This window comes from Trachemys scripta, chromosome 4 (genome assembly GCF_013100865.1).
Source record: "Trachemys scripta elegans isolate TJP31775 chromosome 4, CAS_Tse_1.0, whole genome shotgun sequence".
In the NCBI taxonomy this organism is placed as follows: domain Eukaryota; kingdom Metazoa; phylum Chordata; order Testudines; family Emydidae; genus Trachemys; species Trachemys scripta.
The window spans coordinates 109,847,838-109,860,475 of NC_048301.1; the positions used below are offsets into that span (position 1 = coordinate 109,847,838).

At 46.2% G+C, this 12,638-nt stretch overlaps 1 protein-coding gene across 1 annotated transcript in view; it reads right to left on the bottom strand.

Annotated features, from left to right (window-relative positions):
* The window catches only part of CRACR2B (calcium release activated channel regulator 2B), a 68,220-nt gene that overhangs the window by 29,957 nt on the left and 25,625 nt on the right, over nucleotides 1-12,638 (bottom strand). Inside the window, exons 4-7 of the mRNA XM_034770353.1 lie at nucleotides 7,712-7,883; nucleotides 2,330-2,476; nucleotides 1,527-1,617; nucleotides 387-479 (exon numbers count right to left, since the gene is read on the bottom strand). Of these exons, the coding sequence (XP_034626244.1) occupies nucleotides 387-479; nucleotides 1,527-1,617; nucleotides 2,330-2,476; nucleotides 7,712-7,883 (503 nt within the window). The remainder of the gene's footprint in view (nucleotides 1-386; nucleotides 480-1,526; nucleotides 1,618-2,329; nucleotides 2,477-7,711; nucleotides 7,884-12,638) is intronic.

A 12,638-nucleotide genomic window follows, 5' to 3' on the forward strand; every position in this document is an offset into this window, starting at 1 on the left:
TTGCTGCTGGTGTGCCCATGCATGAATTGCTTCTACAGCCCGGCTTTGCTGGTCAGAATTGTGGAAGGACACACACACATACACACACACTTTATTGTAAATTATCCTGCAGAAAGAAGAAAAGATTCCAGAACGGATGGGAAATGAATATAGTAGCAGTTTTAAATGAACTGTGGTAACCAGCAAGAATGCTCAGGGCAGAGCCCTGCTGGAGCAGTAGGAAGGAACTGGACTGACTGGTGCAATGCAGCCAATTATCGCCCACTCTGAGCACAACTTCAGGAGCAGGGGGGTAGCTTTCAGGGTTGCCAAGGGCAGTTAAAAAGGAATTAAAGGAAGACACTGTAGGGTGCCTGTTTCTTCAGGAAGGCTCTGGGCCAGGTTACCTTTCTCTGCCGGTTGAGGATTTTCTCAAGCTCCTGCTCCTTGCTGCGCAGCTCCTTCTGCAGCAGGTTGCTCCTGTCGTGCCTCAGTGATTCCTGCACAGAGGAAAGACCCACAGATTTTGATACTGTCCACAAATCCCTGGAATGACATTTCCCAATACCAGGGAACAGAATATCATTGCTGCCCGGGAGCCTGCTGCTAAATGACCCAGCACAACCCCCTCCTGCTTCAGAGACAGGAAAGTTCTAGGGCTCTCCAGTAAGCCTTGTATTGAAGCCAGTTTCCCACACGGTGGTTGAGTCTCCATGGGGAACATCCAAGCTCGTTGCCGGTCCCTTGGCCCACCCATTTCCCAACTCTATTTATTTAGAATCATAGAATAGAATCATAGAATATCAGGGTTGAAAGGGACCTCAGGAGGCATCTAGTCCAACCCCCTGCTCAAAGCAGGACCAATTCCCAGACAGATTTTTGCCCCAGATCCCTAAATGGCCCCTTCAAGGATTGAACTATTTTTTGCCTCACACTGAAGAAGATTTACAAGGAACACCCATCCCTTTCTTCTAACAGTCTCATTGCAGGGGAGTTGCTCATAGAATAGCAGGGCAGGGCAGAAGACACACAGCAGTTCTTCTAGAAGATGCTTCTGGTTGTCTTTATAGTCTTCCTGGATGCTAAATTCTCCCTGATCAAATGAAATCTCAATAGCCACTCTCAAGCTGACTAATATCACAGATGGGAAAAGGATACTTCACAATTAACATCTTCTGCATTGAAAACAAGAGGATGTTCTTCAGGCCCCTTGAGAGCAGAGACCACAACCTCCCAACAAGGCGGAGATAAAAAATAAAGCCCAGATTAGGCTGTAGCTGTTGTAAGTGCCAGAGCATATTAACTGAGGTTCTGTGTGGAGATACACCATGAGCACTGCAACAGGGAGTGTCCTGGCCAAATCTCCTCCAGCTAACATAGACCCTTGCACCAGTAGAAGAACAAAGCTACTGAAGATTTCAAAAGAAGTCACATGGGGAGCAGAGGCAATAGGGTCATCTCCCTTGCAAATGTAGAGGAAACCAAATATTTGCCTCATTTAAGAATCAAAATGCATGCCCAACTGAGCACATGTAGGGAGGATTTACCTGGCAGAGCAGTCGTTCCTTTTCCGCTTTGATCTGTTGCTCCATTTCTTCATAAAGACACCTGACTTCTCTGTCATGGTCTGTCTCCTTCCTACCAAGAAGAAAGAGTGTGTGATGGAGGGAGACTGAGAATGAATGTGAAAGGAAAACAAGGATAAATAAAGAAGGAGAGGGAGTGGGAAATCTTCTCTCTCAAATAGGAGGATACAGATTTAATTTAGAATGCACACTAATAGCTTATGGGTATTGCCCCATTCCCAAGCACCTGGGCTCACATGCACTGATAAGGGATTCCATGGCCACTGGAGATCCATGGGAGCATATTTATTTGCACACAGTTTTATTTATTAGAGTCATCCATCTTAGGTACTTAATATGGCTTCCATCAGCATAGTATCTGAGTATCTCACCATCTATAAAGTATTTATCCCCACACCATTCCTGTGAGGTAGGTCATATTACAGATGGGGAACTGAGGCACATGACTTGCCCAAGGTCACACAGGAATTCAGTGACAGAGGTCTCCCAAGTCCTACGCTGGTGCCCTAATCACTAGACCATCCTTCCTCTCTGCCAGGAGAAAACCACGTAAGTTGGAGCTAGGACTCTGGCTAGATGTTAATGCCAAATCTGGAGGGAATGGGCTAAGAGAGTCAATGCAGCATTATATGTAGCACAGAAGTCTTTTCCTCCTTAATCCCAGCCTCCTCCCATTTCTCCTTGTGTTTTGGGATAAGGCAACTGGTCAGGTTGCATCTAAATGAGTACCAGCGGATTCCCAGCTGCCATGGAGGCCTTCTTACCTCTTTAGTGCCTGCTCCATGGATTCCTTCTCATAATGCACCTCCCTGATATACGATGAAACATGGAACAGGAACTCCTCAAAGTTGGCCAAGAGATCTGGACGTTCTTTCCGAAGACGAGTCCAGAGCTCCCGAACCTCACTCTGACTGGAGCAAAGATAAGAGAGGGAGAGCCAGGGAGTTTCCATGTTATCACAGGATTGGTATTCCTTCTAACTTACACATGTTCAAGAAGAGAAGGGCTGCCCTCCATTGACCTCAGAGGTTGCATTGGATGGGCCTGTAATACTGAAGGGCGGGGGGTGGACCATAACTGGGAATAAAGACTATGAAGTAGTGGGTGGCCAGAACGAGATAAGTCATCCCAAAACCACCCTATAAAGATAACTCAGCATTGCCAATGCCAAGCATTGGGAAAGAAAATCACGAGTAAGGCCCCCCCAAAATCATGAGGTTTAAAATATACAATAAATAAATAATAAAATTGGGTTCAACCTAATAAAAAGCAGCAATTATTATAAGGCAATAATTTTAGAGCTACTTTACAAATATTAATTATCACACAGCTACTGTGAAGTAGATCAGCATTACCCCATTGTTTTACAGGTGGGGAAACTGAGGCACAGGGAGGTGAAGTACCTTGAACAAAGTCCCATGCCATGCTAGTGTCAGATGTAGGAGTCATGCCTTCCAGTCCCTTTACGCTACTTTTAACAAAAACCTGAGATGAAACACCCCCTCTCAAAATGACCCAAGAATTCAATCTGTGGTGTCTCTTTAGAGCAGTGTGGACTCGCAGAGAGAGCACTGGATTGGGACTCAGAAGACCTGGTTCTATTCCTGCCTCTGCCACTCTCTTAGGTGACCTTGGGGAAGTCTCTTCAACCCTCTGTACTTCAGTATCCTTCATCTGTAAAAGGGGAATAATGATGCTGACTTCCTTTGTAAAGCGCTTTGAGATCTACTGATGAAAAGCACAATATAACAGCTAGGATTTATTATTATTTTTCACTGCTAGAACCAGACATCTTAACTTACTGTTTCTTTGTGCGTGATGGGGAAAAGATGGAAGAGGGCTCCAGAGTCCTGTGGGAATGGGATAATCCCTCCTAAACCCACAGCCCTTCTCAAAATGAAACAGGCATCTTAAAATGGTCTCAAGTAACGGTCTCAAGTTGAAGTGGGGGAGGCTTATTTTGGAAATTAGGAAAAACTTTTTCACTAGGCGGGTGGTGAAGCACTGGAATGGGTTACCTAGGGAGGTGGTGGAATCTCCTTCCTTAGAGGTTTTTAAGGTCAGGCTTGACAAAGCCCTGGCTGGGATGATTTAGTTGGGGATTGGTCCTGCTTTGAGCAGGGGGTTGGACTAGATGACCTCCTGAGGTCCCTTCCAACTCTGATATTCTATGATTCTATGAAATGCTGCTCACCAATAGGGTGAGAGGTAGGGAGGGGCAGAAATTACTTCTGTGCCCTATTTCTGGAGAAAACGTCTTTGGGGCAGGGACTGTCCTTTTGGTCTGCGCTTGTACAGTACCTAGGCACAATGGGGTCCTGGTCCAAGCCTGATGCCCTAATGCAGTACAAATAATAAGGGCTGGTCTACACTGGGGGGGGGGGGGGGAAATTGATCCAAGATACGCAACTTCAGCTACACGAATAGCGTAGCTGAAGTCGAAGTATCTTGGATTGAATTACCTGGGGTCCACACAGTGCGGGATCGATGGCTGCGGCTCCCCCATCGACTGCGCTATCGCCGCTCGCTCTGGTGGAGTTCCGGAGTCGACAGTGAGCGCATTCGGGGAATCGATATATCGCGTCTTAACGAGACGCGATATATCGATCCCGGATAAATCGATTGCTACCCGCCAATACGGCGGGTAGTGAAAACGTACCCAAAAACAGACCAAAAAACATAGACTAAGTCTTAGCACTCTCACTTTAAAATAATAAGACCTAGCTCTTCTATAGCACTTTTCATCAGTGGCCCCAAAAGCACTTCATAAAGCAGATCAGTATCATTCTCCTCATTTTACAGATGGAGAAACTGAGGCATGGGGAGGGAAGAAACTTGCCAAAAGTCACCCAGCAAAGTAGAGCTGGGAATTGAACCCAGGTCTCATGACAAAAAACAGGAAATTAAGGGAGCAGTGTTCAAAAATACCCAAGGGATTTAAGAACAGACCCCATTAACAGTCAAACAGGATGTGTGTACCAAACCCACTAAGTGCCTGCAGAACACATTTAATTGAATCATAGAATATCAGGGTTGGAAAGAACCTCAGGAGATCATCTAGTCCAACCCCCTGTTCAAAGCAGGACCAATCCCCAGACAGATTTTTTGCCCCAGATCCCTAAATGGCCCCCTCGGGGATTGAACTCACAACCCTGGATTTAGCAGGCCAATGCTCAAACCACTGAGCTAGCCCTCCCCCAAAAGTTACCTCCCCTGACCCCGAAAGCTTTTATATTTGAGCTGATCAACATTTTTCAGAGATTTTTCTCCTAAAAAAATGGTCTTTTTTTCCAACAGTTTTTTTGCATAAATGTTGTCATTGACTTTTTTCATTTTTCATGACCTGAAATATGATTATCAATATTTTTAATTGACCAAACCCCCAGATTTTAGTAAACAAAACATGTCCATTTTGAACTCTCTGAAACAAAAATATCAACACTTTGTGATTTCCCCTTTTCCCTACAGTTCTCAACTAGCTCAGCTTTGACTTCATCTTTTTAAAATGCTAGTTTGACTGACACAAATTCAATCTTAACATTAATTTCACTATATGTTTCTGCTGAACAGACTCCATCTAGTGGACAATACCGTGCAAAATATTCCATTTAACTGGGACAACTCTTTTACTGGGATATTTCTTGGAGGTGTGACAGACCCAGACCAGTGGGGTACAGGAGTCTGGTAGAGGGCAAATATACTGGTCACTGGATGAGTAGTTTTCTGTTCCCTGAGTGACCAGAGCAGGGGCTGCGCTAGAGTAATCAGGAACCTGCTAGAACCAGTTAAGGCAGGCAGGCTAATTAGGACACCTGTAGCCAATTAAGAAGCAGCTTCTAGAATCAATTAAGGCAGGCTAATCAGGGCACCTGGGTTTTAAAAAAGAGCTCACCCCAGTTTGTGGGGTGAGTGTGAGGAGCTGGGAGCAAGAGGCGCAAGGAGCTGAGAGTGAGAGGGTGTGCTGCTGGAGGACTGAGGAGCCCAAGTGTTATCAGACACCAGGAGGAAGGTCCTGTGGTGAGAATAAGGAAGGTGTTGGGAGGAGGCCATGGGGAAGTAGCCCAGGGAGTTGTAGCTGTCATGCAGCTGTTACAGGAGGCACTATAGACAACTGCAGTCCACAGGGCCCTGGGCTGGAACCCGGAGTAGAGGGTGGGCCCGGGTTCCCCCCAAACCTCCCAATTGACCTGGACTGTTGGTTCTCCCAGAGGGGAAGGTCTCTGGGCTGTTCCCCAACCCACATGGTGAATCTCTGAGGCAAGAAAATCCGCCAATAAGCGCAGGACCCACCAAGATAGAGGAGGAACTTTGTCACAGGGGACAGAGGTGAATGGCTCTGTTTAACTGGGATGGTAATATCATTATGGTAAAAGTGAGCAGGTAGTGCTGTTTCAGATCAGTTTCCCAGTTCTTTTTCTTAGTGTGTGAGCAAGTTTTTAGTCTTAAAAGAAATGCTTGTGACATGGTTAGTTTTGTTATGCAAGGCTCCAAAGAGGAAATTTTGTGAACAGCAAGAGAGTTTGCTCTCTGCCTTGGTCTCTCACTGGAGTCAGTTCTTGAGTTAGAGTTGCTCCTTGGGAACTGGTCATTGGTGTTGGCAGAGAGTCTTAAAAGAACGGATTTCCCTGCATGCTGTTTGATCTCTCTTTCTGAATTGATATATGTGCATAAATAAAACAAGTGACACTTTGGGTATACCCAGACTCTACCTCACTGATTTCCCCTTCACTGGAAAACACCCAGCAAGGCCTTGGAATTCTGCTACTGTCAGGCAGAGGGGCAACACTGATCTCAGAAGAAGGAGCAATGATATTATCAATTTCACATACTGGGGACACATTTACCCTGTTGCAAGTGACTAAGTGGTGCTTAGACAGATATACAAGTCTAGTCTTAAAGAAGCTGTCAGATTTCAAAAGAAATAAGATAGGAATGAAGCTGGTATCATTTTATTCACTCCAGCATTTTATGGCATTTACTATCTTTTTGGAACGTTGCCTGTTTATAACCTCTTCTCTTAAATCAGGCAAGGTTGTCCATGGGGATGCTTGCTGCATGGTACATCTAAATTCCTTTGGATGGTAACCAAAGACCATTCCACCTTAGTCTAGTGAAGAAGTTATATTTTTTAGGCAAGGTGGTCAGTTCTGGTGGGGTTTAGGGCAAATGTTTAATTTTAAAAACTATTTCTCTGGGCCAAAAACTTTTGCCTGGGCTGGTAGATCAGTGACCATTTCAAGGAACGTCTCAGATGAACCAACAAGGGTAGAGACTGATGATCTACATCATTAGAAAGTTGGACACTCCAGGTTTTGACTGATGTATGGCAGCTTTTTCTACCTATCATGGTTCATGATGTATCCAATCATACGAGTCACATTTGAGCTGTGCATGTATGTCCACTGTGTCCTGCTCTTTGGAGCAGCAGCCTGGCCTAGGACCCAGCCCAACCCACTCCTATTCATATTTAAAAGAGAATCCTGAAAACGAGGAGGGAAAAAAATCCTACCGGCTGAGGAATGTGTAGCCATTTATTTAAAAGAATGATCTGCCCTGGGGTGAATGCTCCATCTGAGGGGATGGCTAATGACGTATGCATCAGATCTGAATTACCCAGGTTCTCTGGGTGTTCAGATTCAAGTCCCAACAGGGTCAATTTACTCCCTCATCTTTTTAGATGGATCAGTTAAGCTCCAGGCAGTGCATTGTGCAGTGATCTACAAATAAGACCTTCAAGACTAAGGTCCTCTGCATGGCTGTTGAAGACTTCATGGTTCTTTTGGAAAGACAAAACTCATCTCTTTGCCTAAATCCTCCCCATGCCCATGGTTGTGCTGTGTACTGTGCACCAATTAGTTGCCACCCTGACGACAGTGATATTTCATAGCTGAAACGTGAGTCTATAACCTGCAAAGTTCTTTGGGGAAAGTGCTGCATTAAAGGCCACTGGTGAGTATTCAGGCTAGATATCCCAGACTCCCTGGCATTTCTAATGCAGCACATGAACTTGACACAAGGTTGGAATACAAAATGCTAAGGCAACACTTTTGAAAGCATGTTCTTGAAGATAACCAGCAGTGCCAGGTCAACGTCTCTCAATCTGTGCTTCACTGTAAGATCAGACCAGGACAGGATTTGAGACTTACTCTTCAAAGACCTGGGCTACTCCGAGCTGCTCCATCATTGAACAAAATCGCTTCTCCTCTTCATCGTCTGTCTGGTCCAAATCATCTGACCAGCCTGACTCAAAGGTCTCCTCATGTCTGAAGTGATCTGTGCTTCCAGACCCTTGGTACAGCTCAATCCCTATGAACTTCCCTGCAGGAAGGGGGAGGAGGGAAGAGGGAGCAGAAAGTCACATTATATTTAGCACTAGAAAAGCTCTTTGAGGGGCAGCCTGAACCAACTTCATTAGATATGGCCAAATCCAATGGTGCCTATTAAACACTGACCTCAGACAGCAAACAGAGAGCCTCTTCCTGTATCATTATCAACGGGACAAAATCGGTCAGTATCCAGTCAGAGCTGAAGCACCCCTCTACTGGAGGTTCAGGAACTCAGGACTTTCAGCTGATGTGCGTTTAGAGTTCAGTTCATTACACCACAGTTCAGGCATGATAAGAATGGAAGGATGGGTCTGCACTTAAGGCAGTAGACTGGTGCTGGGGGTTCAAGTCCCAGCTTTGGCACAAGCTCCTTATGTGATCTCAGGCAAGTCACTGAATTGTTCTGTGCCTCCATTTCCCAGTCTGTAAAATGGAGATAAAAATCCTTCCTCTCTCCTGCCCTGTGTCTACCTTGACTGTTTAGATTGAAAGCTCTTTGAGGCAGGGCCTGTCTCTCGCTATGTGTTTATACAGTGCCTAGCACAGAGTCTCTCTGATCTCACTTGGGACCTCTAGGGGTTCTACCATAATATTAGTAATTCTCCTCTCACCCAGCTCATCTCCCCAAGTACTATGCTGAACAAAACTGGGACAGCTCTCTGAACAAGGCCCCCTCCTCCTCAGGTCTCAGTTCATCCAGAGCGCTACACTAGGAGGGTGGCAAATATTGGGAGTTGAGATGGAAAAGAGTGGGGAGGAAATTCTTCCTAAAGGAATACATCAAGTAGCTCTCTCTAGAAAAAAAACCCAAGATTTTAATGCCAAAAGGGACCATTATGATAATCTAATCTGGCCTCTTGTATAGCATAGGCTGGAAGACCTCACGCAGTGATTCCTGCATCATGCCCATCACTTATGTTGGAGTTATAGTGTTACTTCAGTACCTGCAAAGATACTGGAACAAATGATTAAACACTCAATTTATAAGCACCTAGAGGATAATAAAGTTGTAAGGAATAGTCAGCATGGATTTGTCAAGAACAAATCATGCCAAACCAACCTGATTTCCTTTTACTGGCCTGGTGGATGGGGGAGAAGCAGAAGACAGGATATACCTTGATTTTAGTAAGCCTTTTGACTCAAGGCTTGTCTTCACAGATCAAGGCTGCTGCAATCAATGCAGCAAGTGTCAATTTAGCGGGTCTAGTGAAGGCCCGCTAAATCAATGGCAGAGCCCTCTCCAGTTGACCTGGTACTCCACCTCCCCAAGAGGAGTAAGGGAAGTTGACAGGAGAGCATCTCCTGTCGATGCAGTGCAGTGAAGACACTGCAGTAAATCGACGTAAGCTACGTCGACTCCAGTTATGTTACACTACTACAGCTATGTGAATAACGTAGGTCAATTTACCCCCATAATGAAGACAAGCCCTCAGTCCCACATGACATTCTCATAAGCAAACTAGGGAAACGCAGTCTAGATTAAATTAATATAAGGTGGATACACAAATGGTTGAAAAACCATACTCAGAGTAGTCATCAATGGGTCCCTGTCAAACTGGGATGGCATATCTAGAAGGGACCCACAGGAGTCAGTCCTGAGTCCAGTACTAGTCAATAATGACTTGGATACCAGAGTGGAAAGTATGCTTATAAAATTTGCAGATGACACCAAGCTGGGAGGGGTTGCAAGCATTTTGGAGAACAGAATTAGAATTCAAAACAACCTTGATACCTTGGCAAGACCTTGACAATTGGTTTGAATTCACCAAGATGAAATTCAGTAAAGATAAATGCGAAGTACTTCACTTAGGAAGGAAAAAAATCAAATGCACAGCAACATAATAGGGAATAATTGGCCAGGTGGTGCTGAAAAGGATCTTGGGGTTATAATGGATCAAGATTGACTATGGGTTAACAAGGTAATGCAGTTGGCTAATATCATTCTGGGGTGTATTAATGAGAGTGTTGTATGTAAAACACGGAAGATGATTATTCCACTCTATTCAGCACTGGTGAAGCCTCAGCTGGAACACTGTGTCCAGTTCCGGGCGTTGCACTTCAGGAAAGATGTGGACAAATTGGAGGAAGTCCACAGGACAACAAAAATGATAAAAAGTTTAGAAAACCTGACTTATGAAAAAAGTCAAAACTGGACATGTTTAGTCTTGCGAAAAGATGGCTGGGGTGAGGGGAACCTAATAACAGTCTTCAAATATGTTAAGTGCTATTATAAAGAGGACGGTGATCAATTTTTCTCTGTAGCAAGGGAGATTTCGGTTAGATATTAGGAAACACTTCTTGATATAAGGGAAGTTAAAGCTCAGGGAATTGGCTTCCAAGGAGATTGTGAATTCCCCATCATTGGAAGTTTTTAAGAACAGGTTAGACAAACACTGCTCAGGGCTGGTGTAGGTTTACTTGGTCCTGCCTCAGCACAGGGGGATGGATTAGATGACTTCTCTAGGTTCCTTCCAGCCCTGCATTTCCATGATTCTAGCTTTTAAAAAGACATCCAGTCTGGACTTAAAGATAAGCAAGCAGAGGCACAGGGAGGCAGTGTCTAGTTTCCTGAGCCAGGAACTTCTGGGTTCTAATCCCTGAAATATAGTTATGACTCTGGGGAAACCACCTAACCCAGGAGTGGGCAAACTTTTTGGCCTGAGGGACGCATCGGGTTTCGTAAATTGTATGGAGGACCAGTTGGGGAGGGGGTTGTGGCCTGGCCCCCACCTCCTATCTGCGCCCCCCCCCCAGGACTCCTGCCCCATGCAACCCCCTCCGGTCCCTGACGGGGGGCCCCCCTGGAACCCCTACCCCATCCACCCCCCCCGTTCCCTGTCCTCTAACTGCCCCTGGACCCCTGCTGCCTCATCCACCCCCTCCTCTCATTCCTGATGCCCCCCCCCCGGGATCCCTACCACCCCATCCAACCCCCCCTCCTTCCTGACTGCCCCCTGCTGCCCCATCCAACCCCCCCCCTCCTGACTGCCCCCTGAGACCTCTGCCCCCATTCAACTCCACTGTTCCCCTGCCTTCTGACTGCCCCGCCCCCTATCCACACCCCTGCCCCCTGACCAACCCCCCCTGAAATCCCCTGCCCTCTATCCAAACCCCCCTGCTCCGTGCCCCCTTACTGTGCTGCCTGGAGCACTGGTGGCACTACAGCCACGCTGCCCGGCTGGAGTTGGGCCATGCCGCTGCCACCGCCACCACCACCGCACAGCACAGAGACCAGGTCAGGATGGGCTCTGTAGCTGTGCTGCCCCAGGAGCTCACAGCCCCACCACCCAGAGCATTGCTCTGGCGATGGAGCGAGCTGAGGTTGCGGGGGAGGGACTGGGACTAGCTCGGGGGCTGGGCAGGATGGTCCCTGCGGGCCGTAGTTTGCCCACCTCTGACCTAACCCCTCTGTGCCTCAAGTCAATAGCAGAGTAGACTCTTAACTCGATCCTTCCTGGCTCCAAGCTGCATGCTCAGACCACATGTCTACTGCATCCTTTCCATTACCTACAGACCGTGTTTTGGTATGTCATTTGTATGAGACACTACAGTAAAGCACGGTGTTTTGTTTTATTTTGAATGAGATCCTGTCATTCCTCTCAGCCTGCCCCTAATAGCCTTGGTCAGCGCTCTCTGCCAATTCATACTATGAAATCTTCAGTCTCAATTCTCTTATCAGTGGAAGAACATAAACATGTTTGGGCAGTTGCCATTCTCTGACATGTGGAACATGCCCAGGAAATAGGTGAGTTGCACTGTAATAAAAGTGTATCCTTCTGTAGTAGCAACAGTTTAACTCTCTGCGCTTGAAGTAACTGCTGTAACCCTACAGGCTTGATGCCAGCATACAGTGCCAAGTCCGGTATGGAAGGCAGGCCTGCTGCTATTCCTGCCTGATCAAATTAACCCATAAACCTACGAGCAATGCTGGAGAGCAGAGTACCTAGCACTGCTTATCTCCCATTATTGTTATCTGGCCAACCATTTGCCACATGCCAGTTACTCATATAAAGAGTCCCTGATCCAGAGAGCTTAAAATCGAAAGACACAGAATATAGGAAGTACCAGGTCACACAGAAGCTGGGTCAGGTTAGACATCTGTAAATATACTTGTGTGTTTCTGCAGTTTTTTATAAACCAAAACCCAGCTCGGTTAGTGCCAAACACTCTATATCCTGCTGTCCAGGTCTATTCCTTGAGGTGTCTCTTAAAATCCCCTGAATGGGAATTCGGAATTCCTCTTAAAGAGGCAGGGCCTGATTAACCACCAAGTCACTCCAGTTTCAATCATAGAATATCAGGGTTGGAAGGGACATCAGGAGGTCATGTAGTCCAACCCTCTGCTCAAAGCAGGACCAATCCCCAGACAGATTTTTACCCCAGTTCCCTAAATGGCCCCCTCAGGGATTGAACTCACAACCCTGGATTTAGCAGGCCAAAGCTCAAACCACTGAGCTATCCCTCCCCCCATAGGTCAGACTCAAGTAAAACTGGAGTAACAGAGCAATAAATCAGGCTCACTGTCTGTTGTGTTAATTTTGATGGCGTAAGTGGGCTCGTAGAATCAACATGACCTTGTCTTGAGAGAAAGGTCTCCTTTAGATTAAGGAGATGGTAACACATACACTTGGGCCAAGATTTTCACAAGTGGTTACCAATTCTGAGTGCTCCATTTTTGGATGCCCAACTTGAGACAAGGGAAAGCACTGAGTATCCGCCCTCTTAAAACCAGGACTTTTAGAGTATC